Source organism: Pieris napi, chromosome 16 (genome assembly GCF_905475465.1).
Source record: "Pieris napi chromosome 16, ilPieNapi1.2, whole genome shotgun sequence".
Lineage (NCBI taxonomy): Eukaryota > Metazoa > Arthropoda > Insecta > Lepidoptera > Pieridae > Pieris > Pieris napi.
In genome coordinates this window covers 11585956-11613359 of record NC_062249.1, presented here as the reverse complement: position 1 = coordinate 11613359, position 27404 = coordinate 11585956, and the positions used below count along the sequence as shown (strand labels likewise).

Below are 27404 nucleotides of genomic sequence, written 5' to 3'. Positions count from 1 at the left end.
GAACGCAACGCAGGCATCGTAGCAGTCGTTGGTGAACCGCGGAGTTGGACTGTGTCGCGCGCCATTAAAATTAACCGCAAAATTCAAAAATGGAATAGAACTGTCGCTGTCAATTAGATTTATTTCAAAATGGATCTAGTGTCAGAAGCTAGCAGCGGGTCCCGTGTTTTGGCGGCAAGGCATATTGCAACTCAACTACCCGAAATCAACAAAGCTATTAACACAACATTGTTGTGCCACAGTTATAGTATCACACCTGACACGGGATCTTACTATGCAGGTAATAAATATAATTTTAAATACAATAAGTTCAAGCAAAAATTATATTAAAAAATTCATTTCCGCTGTATTAAGCTTTTTCCAAGTATTGTATAGATGTTCATAGTTGCTATCTTAACTTAAACTTACAAATTCGTCTGCAAAGAAGAAATAATACTTGATTTTACTCTTTTAAATCCCAAAATGCTATCTATTTTATTTAAAAACTATTAATACTAGTCCAGTATTTTATAGACTATAAGTGAAAGCGTCAAAAACTTATTAAACAGAAATTCCATAACTTTCTTGAACAAATTATAATTATTATAAACACAATGTATTATTATGTTTAAATCAAGTTTTTCATATAGTATGTATATGAATAATTTTTCGTTTTATTAAGTTTTTTTAAGTTATTTTCGTAATAAATTTGAAATCACAATATATGTCTAAAACTGCGAGGAAAACTACAGATTAAACTAATTTATATTATTAATAAATCTATATGAAATATTTTCCTGGTTTAAAATAAAACGGTTTTCCCTTTACTTAGTTAATTATTGCTCTAATCCGAAGATAATGTTGCCATCTTCAATATTATTTACTTATGATACGGCAGTATTACCTTCCTCGATAAATAGACTATCCAACACAAAAGCATTTTCAATTTCACCCAATAGTTTCAAAGACAACGCGAACCAAACAACCAATTTCTTGCATTATGTACCATGTTCTTATGCGTCTATAAATCATTCATGGGTATGTTCGGACAGAGTTCATTGTAACTTGAGACGTAATTTGGAAGATCGAATCGTATAAACCTGTTGGAAAGTGTTCAGGAAGAGACTTAAACGATTTCCCGTTTCGAGCCTCCTTGGATTATGATATGACTGAATTTAAATTAATTTAAATTCAGTTATCATCATCAAATGTAAATACAAAAATTTATTAAAATAAGTCAATTTAAATCGACTCTGAATCTTGAAATAATAATAATAAGATAGATAATACTCTATCGGGGATCTCATTTTTTTAATGTATATCAAGTTAAAAATAAACTGTTATGCGTAAAGTTTTTAGTGTTAACTAAAAACTGTCAATTTAATTTTTTTTTTTATAATTTTATGGCCTGGTAACGAGAGCTTTAAGCCATGTCAATTTAAAGCTAACTCTCCAAAGACTATTAAATAAAAATTAAAAGAACCTTTGTACATCACATGTTCCCCGTAAGTCTTAAGACCGAATCAAAAACCCGTATTAATGATTATTTACATATACATGAAGCCTACAGTACAAACCATATTTAACATGAAATTTAAATAAAAAAACAATTATGGTTAACATACAATCTGTTAAGTTAATTAATGTAAAACTTCGGTATTTACAATTACATTGAAAAGTCAATTCTTATGTCTAATTCTTGACCTTTCTTGATTTTAATAGATAGCCTAGAAATATATAATAGGCATTGTATGTATTAGATACAACGATTTGATAAAATAATGATAACATGGTCTTAAAGATAAAATCTAGATTGATCGTTACACAAATAATCTATACAACCTTTTCAAAGACTAAATTATTCTAGCTCATCCTTTCACAGTCTGCAGAAATATTCATTATGATAAAATATTTTCCGTCTCGTAGCCGTTTTTTCTATAACTAAACGCATAATATTCAATAATTCAATCAAATGGAAAGTGATCGTGGAAAGCAAGTTCACTACATACGCACATCGCAGTAGTAAATTCACTGTTTTTGTTATGACATATACTTTTAAAGAAATAATAACAATATAGGTTAGATGTAAAGGATTTAAATAGTATAATATATGTTAGGAATAAAGTGCCTAGTCCTAGTGCCAAACACAGTTTTAACGAAAGTGTTTATCTTGTCTCTTTTGCTCACAGCGTAAACAAAATTTGGCAGACAGAAACGAAAGAGTACCTTAGATAATTTCACAGATTTTTCTATGAAAAAGGAGGACTAACTGTATACAATTATATAGGTCTGGTCTTTTGTTTCTTATAGATTAACAATGCATTGTGCATTAACAATAGTTTATTGAAGACATCCAAAATCCACACAAAAGTATTACGATACAAAGAAATTTTTTGTTAACAATAAAAATAGTATGCTGGCCATACTATTTTCAGAGATTATAAACAAAAGGGCCCTTTGTATCGAATTTTGTAGTGCAACCATTGTACTTGTACATTGACTAAAATTAGATTATAAACCGACTTCAAAAAATCTGAGAAGGTGTATTTCGTGTTTTTTTTCATCAAAGCTGTAAAATATGATATATTGTTTGCGCGCCCTTGCGCACGCTTTTCATCTTAATTTTTGTATCCCATCCATATTTATTATAGTTATTTAAGTGGTATTTTGCTATCCATAAAAAATAGAGACTTGAAATCATACTCAATCTGCCATAATAACAGCTTAATTAAATTATTTATGCGGGTCATTTGTTGTCTATTTTTTTGCTTAACAAAAAAATTCTGGTAGGTATTTTTATTTTTTCTTGTACCTACATATTTTAATTGTATTTTTTAATATTTATGTTTACCTAAATTGTTATACATTTTAGATAAAAGAGTTTGTAATATACATCATAGATATATTATATTATGTGGTAAACTTTAATTATAAATCAATAAATGATTGCTGGCTGAGTGTAACTCCAGTATAGCATACACATATTGAAATTTGAGAGTTATTTTTAGAGTTCTTAATGATTTTATGAGAAAATTAATTAATATTGTTATCATGAGCAAGTTTTGTTCTCTTAGTTTTAGACATGAATGGCTAGTTGCAAACATTTGATTCATCAAAAATATATTAATGTAATTAATAGATGACAATGAAGAGCAGACGATATTTTGCAATTAAAAGGAATTTAACAACTTCATACAAACCTACTTGACTGTAATCTTATCGTTCTGCGTTATCTACGTCGGAATCAGCAAAAGATTCGATATGAATGAATCATGACCACAAACTAAAGTTCTTTTCGAATACCGACGGTCGATAAAATTATTCTAATATGTCAGAATAGAGATATTAAAGTAAGAAAAAGTTGTTATCAAAGTCATTGAATGAGTGTAATCTAAATTCCAATAGAATGTGGGAATTAATTAAAATCAAACTAACTTACTTAATACTTCTAAACCTTTTATTAAGCTCCTCAAAATACCAGTAAAGTAGAGACTATATTTATTTATTAATAAGTCAATATGTATGCTAAAAATATACAAGAATCAAATATATTAGAACATAAAAAATTCAAACTAGCAAGGAACAAATTAACATAAGCAAAAAACTAAAACTAAATAGAAACTTAAACCTCATTGGTTGTTGTGAAATATGTATATCAATATTTTCATTAATGTTAGTAATTAAGTTGAAAGAGCGACCCTATTTACTGGAGCATTAAAAATAGCAGATAGTCGAGCCGTAGACACGTATAGAATATGAGTTCTAGCAACTCTATGATTACATAGACTACAAGATAAAATAGATTCGGAACGAACTTTTTGATAGAAAAGAAAATGTATTATTAATATGCATAAGTTATTTCATGCACTATGTGAAGAGTAGTTGGCCTTGTGGTTTCAGCCTGCGACTTTCATCCCTGAACTCGTAGGTTCGATCCCCGGCTCTGCACCAATGGAGTTTCTGTCTATGCGCGCGAACATTCGCTCATACGCTGAAGGGAAACATGGTGTGAAAACCGGCATGCTTTAGTCCCAAAGTCGACAGAACAGAGAAAGCATCACCTACATGCCTTTTAGAAAAATCAAATGATTTTTCTAAAAAGCGTTCGTTTTCTTTGCCTTTTGCGTCTAAAATTACTTAATTTTGTAACCTGTTTCATTACTGTGCAGCTCAAATGTGCTGATAGAAATAGATGCAATAAAAGAGCGAACCTTTCCCTCCATATGGTATACAGACACAAATATGTATATCTTAGAGATCTTGAGAATGGTCCTAGTCGAAGTCAGGGCCAGCGAGTATTTTATGTAATAACAGTAATTTAAGAACCCATGTTGTGTTATTGTTGCTATGGAAATGTGGTCATAATCAACATAATTCAGCTAGATTAAACTAGCTGATATCTACTTCATCTGCTAAAAATCATGTTTGGCGTTATTTCGTGCATAAATAAATAAAGACATTTCTTTGTTTCTACACGTAAAAAAATCTGGAGATGCACCTAATACACAAGAACACTAGACGGTAATATGTAAGATAATAATAAAAAATAAATAAATAAAAATCACTTTATTTGACGAAAAAAACAATTACATTTTGTACTTACATTCTAAAGGTTATAAACATACAATATGCAACGAATCGTTGTGTTCTCACTATTAATTTTGGTCAACCTCGTACATAAAATAATTCTATGTGCACTAGCGATGAAACTAGGCCTAGCCTGTATCTTAAACGCTAGTAATCAATACTTTAAAAAAGCAGTGTTATCCTAGTGGCTTCAGCGTACTTCTCCCATTCCTGACGTCGTAGGTTCGATCCCCGGCTATGCACCAATGGACTTTCTGTCGCACATAGCGCGCATCTAACATTCGCTCGGACGGATAACATCATGAGGAAACCGGCTTGCCTTAGACTGAAAAAGTAGACGGCGTGTGTCAGGCACAGGCTGATCTCCTGCCTATTAGATTGACAAATGATCATGAAACAGACAGAAATCTGAGGTCCTGAAAAATTTAATTTTATTAAAATTCGATTACGCAAAGCCTATATTTTTATTTTAATAACGATAGTAGTGTAAAACTGTTTCCGGGTTCGATACCACGTGACAAAATAATTGGCAACGTTTGAATGGAGGAATTGCTTTTATGGCAGCTGTAACTAATATTTTAGTTAATTTATTAGCATTTGGCAAACTGATTTAGACTTAATTATTTAGTACCAGGAAGCATTTGTTCAGTACCTAAGGGTTAGTTATCGCTTTGTATTTTTCCGTTCTGCCTTGCGATTCTGTAACTCACTTTTCGAACTCTGACAGCGGTTTTCGCATCGGCGGTCGCTCTCAAATCAGTCGTGAAGCAGTCATTTTATGATTTGGCATTCTGATAAACAATAAACTACAAGCTCCCACCTAATCAGAATGCCAAATCATAAAATGACTGCTTCACGACTGATTTGAGAGCGACCGCCGATGCGAATACCGCTGTGAGAGTTCGAAAAGTGAGTTACAGAATCGCAAGGCAGAACGGAAAAATACAAAGCGATAACTAACCCTTAGGTACTGAACAAATCTCGTAAAGAGATTACGAGATTTTAATTTTAAAAATAGTATTTCTATAAGGTAATTCACCCTTCTCACTCTCTCAATCGGTCTCAATCGCTATCTCCCTTTTCTTCGACAAAAACGCTGCACATCTTCGTGACGTTCAGTAAAAATTTTACCCTCATAACTAAGTTTCACTTCAAAAATAAGCTACTCCAATTGCAGAATTTTCTCAAATTCCCCAAGATAAGATTGCTTTGACCAAAGATATGCTGGTCACTCATGATCGCGGCCATGATTTCCTGATCCGTAGCCTAAATTAAGTATGAAAGGCAAAAGTTGTTAACCTAATGACCTTGGCAGATTCCGTAAAATATTTCTGGTAAACAATATTATAGGAAACGTGTTTAATGATGCGATGTCCATGGCAAGTATTTTTTTTTATTATTGTAGTCCTTATTGCTTCCGGATTATAATTCTGCAAGTTTCTAGATATTGATTGTTCTTTTTTTAAATTTCACCACATACATTATGCTATATCTGCAGTATGTTACAAGCTATGTTTTTAAAAATTTATGACAATTATGGAGAACATAAATGCTACAAAAATAATACAATGCAAAGATATATATACATATATATATATAATATATCTTAATATATATATAAATTACGTGTCACGTTGTTTGTCCGCTATGGACTCCTAAACTACCGAACCGATTTCAATCAAATTTGCACACCGTGTGCAGTTTGATCTAACTTAAAAGATAGGATAGCTTACATCTCAATTTACACCCGCAATATTTTTTTATTTCAAAATGTTTGTTTATTATTTGATAGTGACAGCTAACAGATGGCGCTGTGTTGAAAGTACCAACGTACCACATAAGCTACAATTTAATGGCATAACCACCAAAAAAGCATGGTGGTCCCCATGACTGGTGTTCTCCTACCGTTTCCTTTGAATAGGTTACTACTATGTAATATAACAAAAACCTTAGCCACAGCAACGCTTGGCCGGTCTGCCAGTATATACATATATAAAATTACTAGCGGAGTAGGTATTAGGCACTTACAATATTATTATTTTTTGATCAGCGGAGTAGGTATTAAGTAGGCACTTACAATATATTTTTATCATTCCGCTACCGAATATATCAAGCTCTGGGTAGTGCTTAAGAAGAAATCAAATGAAAGGTGCCTGAACTCCTAGGTTCGGTTTTTCAGACGGGATTGGAAATATCTGCTGATTTTAAACCTTGGCAATGAATGTGGGAATCGTTAAATATTTTACCATTTAACAATTGGTATAAGTATCACCACCAGCTTATGTTTTGTTTTATAGGACGATTCATGTCAATTATCTTAGCTAATGCATTTTATGTTAATCACCAGTACACCGCAATCTTGTGAATAAATTAACTATTTGTTGAAATGAAGTTTTTCTTAAGTAATGATCGAGGTGATAATGGATCTTTGTTTCGCGATTTAAGAGGGTCACGGTCGAAGGGCCGTGTGAAAGGCAGTTACGCCTTTTCCAATTAAATCGAGAAATATCAAGGTTCAGAAGTGTAAAAGTATGCTTAAAGACCGTGTATGTTGACTTGACATTTTGTAAACTGCAAACATCCGTCGATTTTTGGCTCCAAGACTACCTTACTGTGGTCGGAACCTACTAATAGTTAGTAGGCGAATTTATCAGTAAATTATTTGGTCTTAAAATTATTATACAAGAAAGTGTATTGTGTATATCGTAGTATATAATATATAGTATATAACAAAGTTTTATGTGGATTTATGAAAAAACAAAAGCAAATTACGTCGTACGTTATTTTTTATAAAGAAAAGCAAATTATACGAATTCAAAACGCACTGTGAAGTATTATCATCATTTTTTTATTTATATAGATTGGCTCTGAATTTTTAAGAGAATGAAATGTATTGTGTTTATAAATATATTTATATAAAAGGGTAGCAAAACATTGGAACACTTAAAAAACATCAATTCTAGATAAATTATTATAATATTTATTACAATTATTTGCTAATTTCCTGATACTTTGTTAGTAAAGCATAATAGACAGTTTTTATAAGAGCACTGTTGACCTAGTGGCTTCAGCGTGCCATTCATCCCTGAGGTCGTAGGAACCTCGACTGTGCACTATCGGACGTTCGGTGGAATTGCGACGACTTAAGACGAAAAAGTTCGACGCGTGTCAGGCACAAAAGGCTGACATTCTTTAATAAAATATAAATAATAATATACGAATCAGACAGACGTTGTCCTGTACACACGTCTTAAATACAAAAAAAAACAATAATAATGTAAATCTCAACTCCACTTGAACACACAAAAAAAAAATTTTCACATTTCATGACCAGCCGTTTAGTGTTTTAATTACGAACACATGCACAGAAGATTTATATATATATACCAGCTGCTTATTTGCTGTATAGATAAATAACCTAGATACCGTCTGCAGCGCCATCTGCCGGGCTGATTTGTGAATCTAAACCATCAAGGGCCTCACCCAAACGCATATATAATAATACAATCAAATCGGTCCAGCCGTTTAAGAGGAGTTCAGTGACATACACATTACACACGTATAGTAGAATTATATATATGGCTTTAAAATTGGTTTATTAATAATGATTTATGTTTGTTAACAGCATTAAACACATACACCTGGGTAATATTCCTTTGCGGAATATTTCTTTTACTCGCGTTATGCATCCTATATTTTGCAACACTGCGCGCGGCGTGGACTCATTGGGCCGAATCGAAGTTGAATGTTGCTGTCGTTCTCAGCATTTACCCTGTAAGTACATTTACCTTTATTATTTCAGAACTTTATGGACACGAACAACTTTAAAACTACCGAACGGATTATTGTACGGTTTTATTCAAAGACAGGGGAACCTAAGGAAGGTTTAGGTGTATAACTCAATATATGTATATATAGGTATAAACTATATAGGTATATACTAAATTATATACTCTTGGGCCGTGGGGTTCAAGTGCAAAAGCGCTAATCAAAGATTTAAGTTGGCGCCTGGTAGATAGTACCGGTGACCCCAGAGCTGGTGCATTCCTCGCTTAAGGAATAAGTATCGCAATACAGTGAGGAAATGCTGCCAGCGTTGAAGGTACATTGCCACAAGGACCAATCTTACTAAATTTATTCAAATTTTCTATTTATTAATTTTTTAATTATTATTACTATGTATGTTAAGAACATTGTAACTACTGTATATTTGTTTAATATATATATTTATATATACAATAAATTATTGTTGAGGTAGCAAAAAATCTTGCCAAAGTACGCGAAATTCACGCGAGCGAAACTGCGAGCGGAAGTTAGTTTAATTGTTGTGAAAACAAGTGTCAATTCCAATTTAAAAACTCCATAACACATTATATATACGATATTAAAATGGCAGTCAGATTTCTACTTGTATTTCATAATATAATTATAATTTGCTCTTTGACCCGGATTGGATTTGATATCCCAGCCGTCGCGGTCCCATTCACGAAACCACTTAGACATAGACATCTCTTAACGAAATTTTTACACCACTTACGATTAAATACTGTTATTAAACAGTAGGTCATATTAATGACCTCGGAAAAGTGTGTTGCATATGTGCCTATATGTTCGGTGAAGCGGAAATAACACATAGGTCACGTAATGCATCGAAGCAATCAAAAGATACATTTATAATTAAGTAAAAGAATGCATATTCTTCCCAATTTCTAATACATTTCTTCTAGATTTGTTTAGAAAAGTTATTAATGGAAGAGTCATAAAGCCTGTTTTAATATCTTCTTTCGTCGCTTGATTTAATAAGACTGAATTGTTACTAACCCATTTAACAATTGAAACTAAAGTATTGAGTAAATAAAGTATTATATTGTCTTTAATTTACGAGTAAATATGAGATATAAAAAGGTAAGGGTAGATGTTAGTATTTTACTATAATAACATCAAATGTCGATGTCTCTGGCTGACCCCTATAACACTCGAAAAGTTTTAAAATACGAGTTATAAATCCGTATTTATATTTGTTAAGCTGATTCAAATACAATATTACAAAATGTTCAGTACTCTCTTATTTATTAATTCCAACACACAAATATGTATACAATATTTAAAATTTTCTTAACCTACACATTAATATCTAATAATAATTAAATATAAATAAATAGAATTTAAACCAAATTTTAAAATATTAAAGATTTTTTAATAATGTTGATATCTTTTTATTTAAATTAATAGCAAAACTATACAGTAGTGGAAATTTACACAGAGGAGTACCATGGTATTTATATATATTGCTAGAAAAATATGTATACATTGTATATTTGTCGTATTAACTTTAGATACATTCATAATTGTAATACTTTTTTGCTATTATAAATAACGATGTTGATTGTCACAAATAAAGGGTGTGTTAATGTTATCCTTTTCTTTAAGTACTTTGCTCTTAAAACCAATAAATTAATTTAAAGTAATCAAGACTGGTTAATATTGTTTAGTCATTCAATGGAAAATTATTATTAAAGACGTTTAGTTATTAAAACTCAAACTCAAAATATCTTTATTCATATAGGTAAACAAGTACACTTATGAACGTCAAAAAAGAAGTTAAATTAATTGTAAATTTTAATTTACTGCCAGTTCGCAAGTCAAGAGCGTAGAGCGGACAAGAAGAATTGGCAATAAACTTTCCGGCACTCTTTTTAAGCTAAGTTTTAAAGTCATACAAATTGTTTGAACTGGAGCAAATCAATCCCAAGGATTAGGATCATTTAGTATTCGTAAAATTCTAAAATTTCTCTTTATTGATTAATTTACGTTTAACGAGGGCTTTGAATTTATTTAGTGATAATTCTCTAATTTCACTTGGGAGTATTCGCAAGTCTAGTATTGGGCACTTTGCCATTCTAAATATACTTTGTCTTGTGTGTATCTTTGATGAATGTAGATTTGAGAGACTACATATTAATTGAAATGAATTGAGGTTCAAGTTTGTCTAATTCCGGAGATGATGCAAATTGTAATTTTTTTTAAAGAGTGGTTTCAGTATTAGTTAAACTTAGAATATCATATAGTTTATTTATTTATATAAAACCTAAATATAACAATCAATACTTACAATTTTCTCAAAAGAAAAGTAATTAAAGATTAATAAAAAGAAAATTTAACACAGCCAAATTAGGTATTATTTAGCTGACTGTATTGAATAATTTTTTTTTGTTTGTTTGATTCTGTAAATTTTTGAACCTTTTTGTAGTAAAATGTATTACGTATTCCATCTCTGGCTATTTTTCAGTTTAATTGTTTGTTATTATATATAATTTGTGTTAGCTGTAGGATTACGATATAAATAAATAAATAAAATTAATACAAATTTAAAAAGTTTGTTCCCTGTGGCAGTGTACCTGTGTACCTTTAACGCTGGAAGCATTTCCTCGCTGTATTGCGATACTTATTCGTTGAGCGAGACAAGCATCAGCTCTGGGGTCACCGGTACTATCTACCAGGCGCCAACTTAAATCTTTAATTAGTGCCTGTGCACTTGAACCCCACGGCCCAAGAGTCTCTACTCCAAAGGGAACAAAATCGAAGTCGGAGGAAATACTCTTACATTTGAGTCGATTATTATGACTTACATATCGCCCCATTGGGAAACGATACAGAGGAAGATACTTGAAAGAGGGCTTAACCTGCAGAGGGGTTCTTGGAAACTGGTTAGAAAATAGTTATTGTTTAGTATACCTAGATAAAAATCAGTGTAATTTATTTAATTTTTAAAACTGATGAAAGGGTTAAGTTTACTTTGAAGAAAGAAATAAAAGGCTTTTTATGTATTATATAAAAAGCCATAACTATATAACAAATACGATAGAATCTCTAGAGTGAGATGTACTAAGGTACAATTCAGAGTCGTGAGTTACCGCAAAGTATGTCAAAAACGTATTGGATTTCGACAATAAATCAAAGAATGTGGTGAAGATTTTAAAGTGTTGATTCAAAAATCCAACCACAATGTTTGATCTTGCGATTGAAGAAAAACCTATATTGCATATAAGAAACACATAATTTTATTGAACTACGAACTAGACACAAATTACAAAGTATTATGTAACCTTTGATGAATGATTATGTATAATTGCATAAATATCCATCGGAATTTAAAAGAACCCGTCAGTTGTATCATAAATTACGAAAGAATGTTACGGTGACGTACTAGTCCAAGTCATCTTCTGTAAGAAAGAGACAGCGAGAAGAGGAAGACAGCGTCTTAATAAGAGAAGAGGTGAAAAGGTGGGAGCTTATAGTTTATTGTTTATCAGAATGCCAAATCATAAAATGACTGCTTCACGACTGATTTGAGAGCGACCGCCGATGCGAAAACCGCTGTATGAATTCGAAAAGTGAGTTACAGAATCGCAGGGCTGTTCTCTAAAATCTCGATTGATATCTCTTTGTCAAGGCTATAAGTATCGAAAATATTCATGGAAAACTAAAAAAACACCAAGAGTTTTTATCAATTTTTTCTACCCGAAGACTTTGTGAAATTGTGTATAATACAAATTAACGTTTGACAAAATGTGACCAAGTCTACCCACATTTACATCAGTTAAGCAAGATTTGATGTAGCTATTGATGACATTGTTACAAAAAAATCCAAAATATTATGAAAAGTATGTCCCCAATTGGCACTAGATCGTGTGGTAATCGTGGTGATGTAACTACGTCTTGACACGGGAGACACACGTCTTGATTCATATTACCTCTATAAAAGAAACGATCTACGGTGGAGATCCATGAAGAATAGGGGCTGCTGGATTATATTAAAAAAATATTATTGCAATAATTATTGCACTATACGTTTTATACTAAAGTTCAGTGATGGCCTAGTGGCTTCAGCGTGCGTCCCTCATTCCTGAGATCATTTCGATTTCCGGCTGTGCAACAATGGAATGACTATGTGCGCACTTGCTTATACGGTGAATAAAAACATCGCGAACGGCTTGCCTGAGACTCGACGGCTTGTTTTAGGCATATAATTATCACCTACTTACCTCTTAGATTTCAAATTCAAATGTAAAATCATTTATTCATAGGTTACACAATGTACCGTTAGAACGTCTTATACGAAAGAATAAATTAAACAAACTTAGGTCCGTGAATCTCTCTTGCTGTATCCGATGAGTGACACATAGACATAATATATGTATTATACATTATGATACCTACCATTAGCAACATCTACTAACTAATTACTCGGCTATGAGGAGATTTGCTTGGATTAAAACCTGTTTATATTGCATAAAGGTTTCATAATAACGTTGGTATTTCTACTCGTACAGGAAATATTGGTTGTAGCAGCTAAATTTAAACTTTCTCTTATGAATATTTAATCATTTAATCTTATTATTCTAATTACTAAGCGTTGCTATATTTCGTTATGAAAATCAATTTTGGATTGCCGCAACCACTTTTTCATATATTTTTAATCTCATCAATACAATTCACTGTTGAATGTACAGTATTCTATAGTATTATTACATCAATTAACGCAAGATTTCCATAAAATCTACCTTACCGTCATACTTGGAGACGTTTATTAAGAGTTATTGAAGAGATTTGAGTAACGATTTAGATGAAAAAAAGATCTTTTATTCTCCTGTTTCCTTATACAATAGTTAACTGATTGCGCTAACCTTACTAACGAACAATTTACTTATCTCAGTTTAAGGATAAAACTTCTAAGTCATCCATCCAAACTAAATCAGTGGCGCTACAACCTTTTTAGGTCTGGTCCTCAGATTTCTCTATCTGTGTCATGGTCATTTATAATAATAGGTGGCAAATAGATCAGCCTTCTGTGCCTGACACGCCGTCGACTTTTTTGTTTCCTCACGATGTTTTCCTTCAACGTTCGAACAAATATTAAATGCGCACAAAAGAAAGTCCATTGGTGTCCTGTCAAACTGTAATTGAACCTACGACCTCAGGGATAAGAGTCGCACACTGAAGCCACTAGGCCAACACTGCTCTTTCTTTATACTAAACTCAAAACCATTAAGCATAAAACTCTATAGCATATATTTTTTGATTACAGATCGTCGCAGCCGCAGGATTTGTGACGATATTGGTCCCTCGAGCCAGAGTAATTTCTGAGGCGATAGCGCAAGAGTCTGTGATGATTGCGATGTATCATCTGTATTTCATGGTACTCGCTGAGTGCGGTGGCGCTCAGCAACTAGTCAGGTAACTTTGTTTTTTTTTTATGTTACAGAAGGCAAACGGGCAGGAAGCTCACGTGATATCAAGTGATACCGCCGCCCATGGACATTCGTATTGCCAGAAGGCTCGCAAGCGCGCTGCCAGCCTTTTAAGAATTGGTACGCTCTTTTCTTGAAGAACCCTAAGTCGAATTGGTTCGGAAATACTTCAGTGGGCAGCTGGTTCCACATAGTGTTTGTGAAAATTGCCTTAAGAAACGCTCAGTTGTGGAACGACAGACATCAAGCTGATAAGGATGGTATTTTGTATTCTGCCTTGACGTCCGATGATGAAACTCAGCTGCAGGTATTAGAATACCTCGCCTAACGCCCCGTTTTTGCGACAAAATGTCAATCGTAATTACTACGTGGCATAATTATGAGGTGTTACACAAATGCGTGAACTACTCAATCTGATTCCGTCATACCCTTTCAAAAAACGCTCATCTAGAAGCACGCTGGAGAGCCCCTTCGTTGTTGACATCCAGGTGCCGTAATGGACGATTTCAATCATACAGACAGACATATACAAAACAGCAAAGGAGTTTCACAGCCACCTTCCATCTTCCTAGACACTGTAATTATATAAGTGTCAGGTGTCGAAATGGTTGTATCTGGCCAGTTATGTGGCCGGCGTCAGAAGATCGTTGCTGTACCGGTAGGTAGGTAGTTAGGTAGGTACCGGTACCGAGGGTAAAGAGAAGTTTCCACTTGAAATAAGTAAAACATTTTTATTCTTGAAAGGCTGGCAACGCACTCGCGGGCCCTCTGGCATTGGAGTGTCATATAAAATAAAAAAATCTTTAAAACAAGAGATTTCTCCTATTATTTATTAAAACTATCGACTTATGTCGTCTATTTCTGACAAATTGAGTAGATGACGATAAAGATAATTCTTTGGTTAAAATGGGGCAATTAGATTTATTTTTTATAATTAAAATTTCCAGACGGTCCGGAGGATCTCAAATGGAGACCCGAGTGCTACCGTGCTGTTGTTGGCCATGTTGCATCCTGCCACGGCCTCAAGTTAAGAAGTAAGTTCATCATGTCTGTTTGTGTACGTCTTTTTAACATTGAGTATTAATCTGTACCACACATGTAAAAGACCTCTCAGATTTAAGTGTTAGTCAAAGTCTAAATAACTTTATTCATATTGCTAAACAAGTGCACTTATGAACTTCCGAAACGAAGTTACATTAATTCTAAATTTACATTTACTACCAGTTCGCAAGTCAAGGGCGTAGAGCGGGCAAGAAGAACTGACAAGAAACTTACCGCCACTCTTTTTAAAGTTTTGAGTCATACAAATTGTGACTTCCGTTCGTGATAAGTTTCTTACCGTTAGTGCCTCAGGAATAGTGCCATAGATGTTATTTGCGTGTGTTCGTTTTAATATTTTCTTAAGACTATTGAGAGTTTAACAATACGTTCTATGTGTTCTTTAATTTTGTTAGTTCGTTATTCTAATATTTGTTTTCTTTATGTCTAGCTTACGTTATGTTTGTTTACCTTTTGAATATTTTAAAAGAACATATTTACTCTGACCTTTTAGCAAGAAACCAACCTAAACATGACATATTTTAACGTTTTCTATTATTCTTTTCAGAAAAAGCCTAACATGGCTTCGATATCTCGTACTGCAGATGCCGATCTGCCAAGCCATTATTTACATAATCATTCTCATCCTGTGGGCAGAGGATATGGTGAGGAATATTTATATTTATTTCCATCCTCCAGTCATTATGTTTTTAGTTAGAAAGATTATTATTTATTTATTAAACTGGCCGTAGCTCGCCGATGCTCACGATTTTATCTATTTAAAACCCTCTAATCTCTTAAAAGTTCTCTTAACTTCGTAGTTACTTTTCAATTAGGATTAAGAAGATTCATTATCCCTTAGGATGGGAAATTTTTACCTGGAATTGTTGTATTATTATTACTAGATTCCTTTGACGACTTCCTTGAAAATAAACTAATAAATAAGCTGAAGTGGCTAAACTCATTGCCAGCCTTTCTCAGAAAAACCTGCATTTGAGCCAGTATCAATGTTTATTTGACGAAACTGGACTTTGATTATGAAACAATTATACTTAAAACGTAGGGAACGTTTCAACGAAAACCACACCAGATTATACAAAATTTTAGATTCTTACCTGCTATCATTGATTTATTTTTCTGCGAAAATATTTATAAAACTAAACCAATTTTACCGTTTAAAAATAAGTCTTGCAACAATTAATTAATATTTTCAAGTTTGCTTTACGTAATTTACCCTTAAGGTTAAATTGATTATACTAATAAGTTATAAATTATTCTGAATTTGAATTTCATTCTTCCTGGATATGCTCCATATTTTTGGGGTTTAAAATGTGACTATCACTGTATAATAATATAAATTAATGGCACATAAAAGAAATAGTCGAGTGATCGTTTAGTTAGATGTTGCACGGAAGGGCTCAGAGAATCGCAAATTCATTGGAAATCTTGCTGACGCTATGGAAGACACTTTGTTATATTATAGCGAACTTAATCCGTTTTATTTAAAATTTATTTTTAGTTTGAACTAGCACTGTACAGATTAATTTAGTTTTTGAAGTAAACTATGCAATAATTTTCTGTCTATATGCGCATTTAATACTCACTAATACGGTGAAGGAAAATGCTACGTCTTAGACCAAAAAATCAGCAGCGTGTGGCACAATTAAGGGCTGATCACCTTGCCTATTAGAATAAAAAACACAAATCAGATAAAGAGAGAGAAAGATGAAGAAGAATGAAGAAAATGACGCTACAACGATATTTGTTAAATCATTTTATTCCTAGTTTACAGCACTATCGACATCTTTATATGATCGCAGACTGGTTCATAGTAGCGATATTATGTATGTTTCCAACCCACAAATATACAATAAAAATCAATCAGAGCTGGTGCTTTCTTCGCTTAACGAATAAGTATCGCTATACAGCGAGGAAAGGCTACCAGCGTTAAAGATACTGCCACAGGGACCAAACTTATTAAATTTCTTTTAATTTTCTATTTACCAATTTATAATTATTATTTTGATATTGTGCATTTAATATTATATGTATTTTTCGTCATTATCGTATTGGCTTAGTACAGTTATGACGATGTATGTATTTTTATGAATAAATAAATTATACTCTAAGAAAGCAGATCGCCATATCCGAGACCATATACAGCCATTAAATTTATTCTTCAGTAAAAAATCTTTTTGTTTCAGGAATTATACGTCAACAGTTTCGTGTTCATCCAGCCATTTATCGCAGCGTCAATCCTCTCAGGAATTTGGGGAATGATGATGAGCATGAAAGCGGCTGCGGCGACCGGCGCCAGGCCAAGGGCGAGGTTCTTGTTGGTGCAATTGGTGCTCATCATTGTGAAAGTGCAGTGCGGAATTGCTAAAGTAGTCCCGGAGCTGTTTATGTTACCTTGTATAATGTCCTTGCATCCGACTGTCGTTGTGCATAGTAAGTATCATGTACAGCACATATAATCCATGTGTATTGTTTTCGTGTACTGCACATTTAAACATGGTCAGTATATTCTTGAAGCCTTGTTGTATTAAAAAAAAAAAACGATTTTAAAACAAAAGGTACGAGTATAATACGCGAAATAGAACTAATTTGAGTGTACGACCAACCAGGCTCCAAAAGATAAACAACTCCTTATATGGTAATTGTATTCGTTTTTACAAAATAAATTCAAAGCCTTCGCCAAACGTAAATTAATCAATAAAGCCTTTTATAAATTTGAGGAATACTTAAATGATCCTAATCCTTGGGGTTGATTTGCTCCAGTTCAAATAATTTGTATGACTCAAAACTTAGCGATTAAAAAGAGTGACGGAAAGCGAAAAGAAAAAGTAGATGTCAATGATGTCTTGATGCCAATCAAGTTCAATACAACCTCCTGGTGGTAGATAATGAACATGACATGTGGCAGAACGAACCTGTGGCTACCAATGAGCGTCAAACATTGAAATTTTGTTTGTTACTGTACTGCATTTATAAATTCAAAGGCCGGCAACGCACCTACTAAAATGGGTGTCCATGGGCTGCGATAACTGCCCTTATTGGGCGTACCATAGGATCGTTTGCCTCTTATCATATTAAAAAAACGTGTGTGTACTTATGTACACGGGTTAGAAGTTATACTTCTTTGACAAGTTAAAAATCTTTTCAAAACGACATTCACAATAGAAAAAATTTACTCCCACATTACTTCCCTAAAAAGAAGTATAACTTCAAAAATTATAATAATGTAATGTTTGCTAAATAAAACCTCTTTGTTACAGTGATTCAAAACATGCTTATGATGTTGGAAATGTTCTTGCTGTCTCTTTGGGCTTGGAGGCTCTACTCCAGTCCACCTGGCAAAGTTGCGGATAAGGTTCAACAAGTTGTGATCGCAGTTCTCGAAGACAGTACTAATTCACTCGAGAAGAGCAAAGACTTTGACGATAAATTCCAGAATGTCGATATTAAGATGTAAATTAATTTAGTGATCTGCTTAATATTAAGGACCCAAAATGTACCTGAATTATGTACGAGTTTTAATAAATAAAAATCAGAAATAAATATTTTATTTAAATAGACATTTTACACTTAAAAAGATTAATTATTTTCGCTTTCCTTTTCATCGTCATTGCTTTGTGTTTCACCTGTTTCCTCAGAAGGAGTACCGGAACGCGAATGTTCAGATCCGTAAATATTGTGCAGTTCTTCCAATTTATAATGTATTTTTACACCCTTTGTGGTCGTATCGTTAACTTTATTTACAAGAGACTTCGTCTGTTCCTCTAGTCTTTTTAATCGGAGATCTCGTGCTGCAAATCTTGCTTCATGGTCGTTGGACGTTGAAGCTTCTGTTAGTATTTTATTCTCATTTGGTTCTTCAACTTTGTCCTCCGTATTGTAATGCTTGTGAACGGTATTTATCTGTTTTAAAAGTTCATCGCTGTTATCAACGACCGTCTGTATATTTGCAACTACTTCTGAACAACCAGTTTCTAAATTGAGAAGTCTTTCATCTTTTTTTGCTAGATATTCATCTTGCTTTTTAATATCCTCTAAAATGCTTTTAAAATCGACATCAGGCTTACTTGTTGAAGCCCCTGCCTCAGTGCCTTCATTATTGTCTTGCGCAATTATAGGAGATTTATTACCATATTTTTCATGTAACGCATCTAACTTTTCAGTAATAACTTGTCCTTCATTTAGGGTATTCGTTATATTTGTTACGACTGCTGTACAGTTAGTTTCTAGTTCATCTAACCTCTCATCTTTTAGGTGAAGACGTTGATCCTGCTGCTTTATACTTTTTAATATATCTTTATATTTATTTTCTGGTTCTTCTTCAAGTTGAGTTACTTCATCTATATGTGCCTGATTTGTATCAACAGATGTTTGAGTCTGTGTCGAATGACCCTGTGATGTAAATACTTCTTCAAAGTCTTTTGAAGTTTTGTCTTCATCTTTTATTATTCCATCGGTATCTAATAATTCTGAACTAGATTCCGCCGTGGAAAACTCTTCGTGAAAGGAATCATTACAAATGTCAATCGCTTCGTCTTCCGTTTCGTCGCAAATCCTATCGCTTTTTAACACCTCACTATTACAGGAATCATCATAAATTTCATGACTCTCATCTTGTGTATCCAAAGAAAGATCTGCGACATCGATCATATCACTCACGGGATCTTCTCTTTCAGCTAAATTTAGATCTGCACTTGAATCTACTGCTGCTTCGAACGACTTTTTATTTTTTCTGCTTTTTAGCTTTGACTCGGGAATATATTCACTTTCATCATTTGATTCTGATGATTCCTCTGACGGTCTCTCATCACTGTAGCCACTTTCAGCAGAATGACTGAAAGTGGTCGAATCTTTTAACTTTCTACTAGAAAACTCTGCCCTGAGTTTTTTCCAGTCTTGTTCTGTTTGAGTATTCTTTTCTCTTGCTTGCTCCCACTTTTCTCTGCAGTATTCAAGTTCTTCTTTTAGTTCATTCAACAGTTTTCGTTTTTGCTGCAATTCGTATTTGAGTATTTTCTCATGAGTGTGAAGTTGATGATGATGCTTGCGCAATCGGCCTACTACGTGCCATGTCTTACTAAGTTCAGTTGTAACAAGACATAGACGTTTTTCTTGTTCTTGCAACCTCGTTTCCAAATGAGTGTTGAGTTGCTTCATGCGATTGACCTCTTTTATAAGACTAAGTTTTTCGATGATCAAGTCCTGTAAATATAATAATTATTCAATTACTATTTTATTATTGAGTGAGACACGTGGAAATTTTCAAGTTTATCTTTTTTTGTGTTCAGTGAAAGCGTTTGGCAGACATCCAGGAATCTTTACAGTTACACCTATTTTTATAAACATGCATCTTAGTCATTATTTTGTTTTAAGCAAGGTTGTTTTATTATGTTGATTCATACGATTTCGATAAACATTTTAAATGACTCACGCATCTGGGAGGGTAATTTATGCATATTAATTATAAATCACTTTTATTTTCGTTTAGTGGCAACATGATAATAGTTTTTTTTAGGTTGAATCAGATTTTTTAAGTTTAAAATAGTTCTGTATAATATATGTACTTGCCTTTAATCTAATATACGTCTGACTAACACTGGGTACAAGGACTGGCCCAGATTTAGTTTCCACAGACTTGTAGCATGTAGTAAATTTCTCGGCTTCGTTCGTTGTTGATTCCGTTTGGTGGCTTAAAAGCTCTATTAGAACTTTCCAAACTTTCGGAAGATTTTGGACAATTTCCTCGGCTTTATTGGGTTCTTGAACTTCTTCGCCTAAAATATAACATTTAACTTACTAAGTCTATATTTGTAATTAAAAGGATTTTCAAAGTCAAAATATATGACAATAAGCCGAACACCGGAGCTTTTCACGCAACATATATACCTCAACAATCAGACCTTGGAACGTGTCTCGAAAATACGATATCTAGGCACAGTGATTGATGAAAAGGGTGACCATAGCATCGAAATCCGCTGCAGAATTGAACAAGCTCGGAACGCCTTTTCAAAACTAAAAAAAGTACTTTGTGACAAGCGCCTAAATTTACAGCTTAGAACTCGCATTGCGCGATGTTACGTCTTCTCTGTGCTGCTCTACGGCGTAGAATCTTGGACGCTGACAGAGACTATGTCCAAAAAACTGGAAGCGTTTGAGATCTGGGTTTATCGACGTATGCTTAAAATAAGATATTTTACCGGACAGACCGCATACGAAATACAACCGTGCTGGACAGAATGCAGAAGAACAAAGAAGTGCTTATGACGGTTAAGAAAAGGAAACTTGAGTATTTCGGACACGTTTTACGTAACTCCAAAAAATATGAGCTCCTTCAACTAATCATACAAGGCAAAGTGGCAGGTAGAAGGAGACCTGGCCGCAGACGCACGTCCTGGTTGAAAAACTTGAGACAATGGTTTGGTCAAAGCACCAAGTCATTGTTTAGAAGCGCGGCATCCATAATTAAAATAGCCATGATGATCGCCAACCTTCGCAAGGAGATGGCACTATAAGAAGAAGAAACAGTAACATAAATTAAAAATGGCGGCTAAATTCAACGTCTGTCGATAAAAGAATATCTAAGATCCATAGATCAAACGTAATGTATTTACATCCAAGTATTAAACAAATAACATAAAGGAAATACAAAACTTGTACCTTTCTCGTTAACTTGTGATATCAGTTGGTTGGTTTCAGACTCGTTATTGTCATCAACTTGATTAACCAATTCTAGAAGTAATTTCGGCAACGCCGAAGAGATTTCAGACCCTTTCTCTTGTTCTGCCATGTGGATTAAAATGCCGTGATTCTCTTCCAATCTCGTCACTAGTTGATCTAGGTCTTTTTTAGACTTATAACCTAGGATCACTTGCGAGAATAGCTGAAAAGGAAACATTATTGAGAGCGTTTACGATTCTAGCGATTTCTCAATGGTAAAAAGTAGGGATGCATCGATACGCCTTTTTGCCAATACGATACCGATACCGATACTCTTATAGAAATATCGCCGATTCCGATACCGATACCGATACTAATGCTTATTGAATTCAGATTAAATTAAGGTAAAATATATCAAGTTTGATTAAAGTTTTTAATTTTTTTTAAATTATAAAATATAAACAGTCACAAACTTTGAATAAGATTAAAGGTTTAGTAAATAAAATTAAAAATTAAGAGTAATAGTTAAATTAAAATAAAATAAATAACTGTTCATAATTAAAATTAACATTGATAAGATTTTTGTAATTCTGTATTTTATTTAATTTGGTATTGAAAAAATACTACGCGCGATAGCAGTTAAAAACCAACTAAAGTGTCTAGCGAAATGGAATACGCGGAGACTAAGCGGGTGTGAGGGGCATAGATAGTTCGTGCCTCGTTTCCCACGCCCCGGATCAAACAAGATGCGCGTTTACATTACTTTTTTTAAAGCGCGAAATTTGAAAAGTATCGTTGTATCGGCAATCAAAATATCGCCGATACCGATATATCGGCAAACCCAAAGTATCGCCGATATATCGGTATCGGTATCGGATGCATCCCTAGTAAAAAGCATGCTATATTCGATTAGAATAAAACCTAATTATCTTGATTGTTTGTGGAATTCATGAGTTCCGTTTTTAAAAAAGGGTGTAAGTTTTTTAATGAAACGATAGTCTATAAACCATGCCTAGGGAAGACCAAGGAGGCCAGTATTCATTCCAATTTGACATAATATAACTTTTATAGTCCTTTTCATGAAAGAAGTCCCCCAGACGCGGCGCTGCAATCGCATGACGTAATGTTGCCATTTATGAGTAAAAAATTTACCTATTTTATTTACATTTAGCAGATGTAATTTATCAAATAATACTATTTTCTGCATACTTCGATGAAACAATATTTCTGTTATGTAAAAAGTATACTTTTATTTACTTATATTAGCGGTGTTCTACCTAATTACAGGGAACAGATGAGAAAATAGGGTAAGGAAAGCATTACAATTTTTTATTCAGAGTTTTATTGAATAATTGTGATCAGGGGCCATAGGAACATCACTGTCTGAAGAGTGGATGGGAACAGAATCTGATTCTGTTTCAGTATCACCAGCCGTAGATATAATTGTTCTTTTATATTGATACTATTTCGGATGCGGGCGACTCTTCCCCGGGGTGACAATTTTCTTGGAAGTACTCGCCGCTGTTATACCTTCTATTGTAATTCTTGTTACAGTTTATAATGCTTATGTACTATGTAATATATGTTTTTATTTCAGTTTCATTCGTTATGTATTTGTTCAAATTTGTCGCAAAATGAATTTATATCATAAAAGTCCCATAAATACAGCAAAAAATTATTATGTGGCAACTCTAAAAAATACCTGTTATGGCGGCTACTCTCTTCTGAACATTGTTTAGTGGTATTAAAACACCTTGATTCTTTTGTACCGCTTCACAGAACTCTATCACCTTCAATATCATTTCTCGAGCCGAATTTTATACAACTTTTGGCATTGTCAACAATCCTTAAAATGCACTAAGCTAGTTAAAAACTCACAAAAATCTACCACAACAAACGAACTTGATAACATCGACGAACGACAACATGGCCGACCTGTCAAATTTAGTTCCAAAAATCTCCGCGGGACTTCTTTCATGAAAAGGACTCTACATTAAGAATCTGTTTTTTATTCAATAAAATAAAAATGAATACAACTAGATAAGACATTTCTGTAAAACCTTCAAAATAAACTATAAACTGAGGAACTGGCTTAAAATATACAAACCTTGTTAACAACCAACATTTCTGACTTGGTTACTTCTAATTCCTCTTTGCAAGCAGAGATTTCGTAATTCTTAACGTCGATTTCTTCTTCTAGTTTAGATACTTTCTCTTTCAACTCTTCCACTTCAGAATTAAGTTGAGTACATCTAGGAAATTAATTATTTAAATTCTGATATTAAATTTACAACAAACCAAAGAATTTGCTAAATATTTCTCGGCGTTATGATACATTTTGTTTTTTCAAAATATTATATAGGGTTTGGAAAACACTTTATTTTTTATTCAACAATACGCATCACATCCTTAATGTTATTATTTAAATATTCTAAAACTTATTTTACACATCATCCATCAGCTACATCATTCATTTTCTCAAGATTTAACATCTACAGCGAGAAGCACAAAAGCTGGCACGGCCGAAGAGCGGGCGGAAAATAAAAAAACGGCTCAAATATCTTATATTAATTCTTTCCTTCAACTTTGATTTTATTCCCTTTGAATTAAAAGGCACAGGCTCTAGTTAATGATTTAAGTTGGCGCCTGGGAGTTAGTACCGGTTACTCCAGAGCTGGTGCCTTCCTCGATTAACGAATAAGTATCGCAATACAGCGAGGAAATGCTGCCAGCATTGAAGGTACACTGCCACAGGGACCAAATTTTTTAAAATTTGTTTACATTTCTATTTATCAATTTTTTAATAATTATTTTTTTAGTATTTACGTTAGTAAAATTGTAAATACTAATAATAATTTAATAATCTCTAATAATAATTTGTTTGTGTGTTGGAAATACACTTACAATTATCTTGAAGTTAGACTGTAGATAAATATTTACCTATGATTATTATTTACGACGATTTTATACATTTTAGTAAGTCCATTTTCCAGCTCATTAAAAATACTCAACCGATAAAACGAGACAGCGCTAAGTGTAACTCATGTGAGCATGAGCTCCGTACAGAGTTGGTTTTACCTTGTGTTTTCTGCTTGATAAAGCGATTTTTGGTCGTCCAATTCCCTTACAAGCGCCTGTCTTGTTACTTCTGCTAATCGCGCACGCTCCTCATAAAGCCCTCGCAAAGTTCTAATATTTTGCAGTTGACGTTCGTACTCTTGTCGTAGATCTGTAGATAGCATGCTTGCTTCTCTATCAGCGAGAGACTGTTCGATTTCAGTCAATTTATTTTTTAACTGGAATATAATTAGTGTTGTACTCTAAGTGCTTATTGTAAAACTGTTATTATCTAAATATCTAAATATATAAAACAAAGTCGTGTTAGTTACACTACTTATAACTCAAGATCGGCTGGACCGATGTAAGTTATCTCTTTTTTAGTGGATTCTGCTCCGCTCCGAATAGCAGAATAAGTAATAAAATATCGAATAACAATAAATTAATTAATTAATTTTACGAATTACGAAAACCTACCACCTTGTTCTTGAGCCAGATAACAAAACTAAAAATTTTGTATATCAGAAAGTGCTTTAACATGCAATATCGCAATATTGCCGCTAGAGAGAAGAGGCTTAGGCAAGCAATAAAAATTTATGTATTTGCAAAAAAGTTGTATTGAAATCCTAAATTAAGTTTAACTAAAGTTAACACGATATTATTAGACCTTTATTAGTCGGAACGAAGTTCGCCGGGTCCGCTAGTGATAATACGATAATTTATAAAGATTACGTTGTATGCTAAACAAACAATTTTGTAACTAATCCGCTTCTTCATTATATTATATCTGTAGATATTGAAAAATTTGACAACATTAGGTTAGGCGTAAAACGAATGTTTCATGAGATAATTTTACACCTACGCTGCCATTAAATACTTTTTCGCCTATCTTTATAAATAAAACTGAATAGCCTGAATCTATATGAACAACTGCATTGGATAATTATTTTTTTAATGTTTTTGTAACATTCACAAAAAGTATAGATTGTTTAAACGTCATAATATATTGACAAAATAGGTGATATACCATTTTTTGAGGAATTTTATAGACTGTATCTTTTTTTTAATATTAATTTAAACATGTACCACGAAATAATTGTTTTCTAGTTACCCACAACACAGGGCCTCCCTAGTGTGAAGACTAGCGATATGTGAATTCTGTTACAAACCCTTTTGTCATAAAGTTTTTATTATTATATTATTATATGTATACAATCTCGCTACGGCATAATTAACACGCGAGAAACGGAGGGTACAGCTACTATCACATCATGTTTGTTTTCTATATATTGTTTACAGTTTGTTTTTGCGTATTTGAATTCAAAAATAGTTTAATTATTACACGTCACCCTAGTCATTTATTCCGTGTAAGGAAGATGTTTATAGGTTCGCAGAAGTCTATATTGGCTGTAATTCAAGTTTCTGAGCCAAATTGCTTGCTCGTAAAACGCATTACGCCGACCAAGTCTTTGACCGGAATATGTTGGATCCTCATAGCACATATAACATAGACATAACGTATGAACTGAATTTACAATAGACTTTTAATGTAACAAAACAAGTACTACCAATAAAACTGCAATTGCTATCAATATTTTGCAAGGCGTTTAGTTATTGATATACAAGTTGTAGGATTACAAAACCTCAATTACAATCAAATAGAAATTGAATGTTTAAGGTCTCGAACGCCGTAATAGATGAAGATGCATTGTATAGTAGTTCTATTGATCTTTGGAATTAAATCAGTCTGATATGCCGAGCAACCCGAAACAATTATTCGAATCGAATACAGGATTTACGACACGTGACTAAGCCAGGTGATATGGATCAGTAGTTATAATCCTAGGAACTTGACCTGGTTATTAGACTAGTAATCTTACCTCAGTGAGTTGATCTTCACGTAAAGAAATTAATGTTTTGCTTACAGCAACCACTTCTTTCAAGGCTTTTATTTGCTTTAATGATTCTGTATTCTGAGCGCTTAAATCAGCCATTTCGGAAAACGCAGCTTGTAACGCAGTGTGGGAACTGGCTAGATCACATCTGAGTTTTATGTTATTAGCTCTTTGGTTTTCCATGTCTTGCGTCAATTGATCGAGTGTGTCTTTAAACATTGAATATTCGTTATAATTTGGTAGATTCTCTGGTATCTCAATATCATTCCTAAGTAGGATATCTCTGAGATGTCTATTTTGTTCATAAAGCTCCAATTTTGACTTTCTTTCTTCTTCCAGGGCGTTTTCTAACCTTAACTTATCAGATTTATGTTTAGCTAATATTTCGCGTCTTTGCTCTCGCTTCAGACTTAGTTCTTTTTTAAATTCATTCATTTCTTCTTCTTTAACTTTTGCTCGTTCCTCATCTTCACTTACAGTATCATGGAATTGTTCTTCTAGAAAATCTTTGTTACTTTCACTTAAAGCACTTTTACTTTCCATTGTTCTATCCCCAATATCACATTTGTAAGAGGTGGCGGTGTTGGACGAAGAACCACTGATGATATTTCCCATTTTGGATCACTTTTATAAAGACTGATGACCGAATTTGACCAAAATACTTTAAATAAGACAAAGGATTTCTGCTATTAGATCAGATCGAGTATGAAGTTCGAGTGCCCGAAATAGACTCGACGTCAGAAACAGACGTGCGCCGACGCTTAAAGTGTACACAGAATTGGTGAACACGCCTGGTTCACGACAAAATGCTGTCAATTACTTTTTTCCCCAGGTTATTTCAGGCATGTTGTGAAATACTGTGAATATTCGGATAAAAATGATGCGCATCTTTACAAAAAATGTCTGCTGTAGTATAATTACA

At 33.3% G+C, this 27404-nt stretch overlaps 2 protein-coding genes across 2 annotated transcripts; one reads left to right on the top strand and one right to left on the bottom strand.

Annotated features, from left to right (window-relative positions):
• LOC125057523 (organic solute transporter alpha-like protein) lies at positions 1 to 18435 on the top strand. Its single transcript, XM_047661270.1, has 7 exons — positions 1 to 280; positions 8192 to 8340; positions 13655 to 13803; positions 14765 to 14851; positions 15424 to 15520; positions 17060 to 17306; positions 18134 to 18435. The coding sequence occupies exons 1-7, from the start codon at positions 130 to 132 to the stop codon at positions 18328 to 18330; spliced, it is 1077 nt and encodes a 358-aa protein (XP_047517226.1). The 5' UTR covers positions 1 to 129; the 3' UTR covers positions 18331 to 18435.
• Positions 18406 to 27281, bottom strand: LOC125057521 (putative leucine-rich repeat-containing protein DDB_G0290503). Its single transcript, XM_047661267.1, has 6 exons — positions 26468 to 27281; positions 24609 to 24826; positions 23638 to 23782; positions 21531 to 21753; positions 20442 to 20647; positions 18406 to 20075 (listed from the first exon to the last, which is right to left on the bottom strand). The coding sequence occupies exons 1-6, from the start codon at positions 27095 to 27097 to the stop codon at positions 18453 to 18455; spliced, it is 3045 nt and encodes a 1014-aa protein (XP_047517223.1). The 5' UTR covers positions 27098 to 27281; the 3' UTR covers positions 18406 to 18452.
• Between the last annotated feature and the right edge of the window lie 123 nt (positions 27282 to 27404).

Excerpts from the sequence above, each read along its gene's own strand:
- LOC125057523 (XM_047661270.1), top strand. The coding sequence starts at position 130 with ATGGATCTAGTGTCAGAAGCTAGCAGCGGGTCCCGTGTTTTGGCGGCA. Across the intron at positions 281-8,191 it reads CACGGGATCTTACTATGCAG|CATTAAACACATACACCTGG; the intron begins GTAATAAATATA and ends GTTTGTTAACAG. Across the intron at positions 8,341-13,654 it reads TCGTTCTCAGCATTTACCCT|ATCGTCGCAGCCGCAGGATT; the intron begins GTAAGTACATTT and ends TTTTGATTACAG.
- LOC125057521 (XM_047661267.1), bottom strand. The coding sequence starts at position 27,097 with ATGGGAAATATCATCAGTGGTTCTTCGTCCAACACCGCCACCTCTTAC. Across the intron at positions 24,827-26,467 it reads GTGAAGATCAACTCACTGAG|TTAAAAAATAAATTGACTGA; the intron begins GTAAGATTACTA and ends ATTATATTCCAG. Across the intron at positions 23,783-24,608 it reads TATCAAGCAGAAAACACAAG|ATGTACTCAACTTAATTCTG; the intron begins GTAAAACCAACT and ends TTAATTTCCTAG.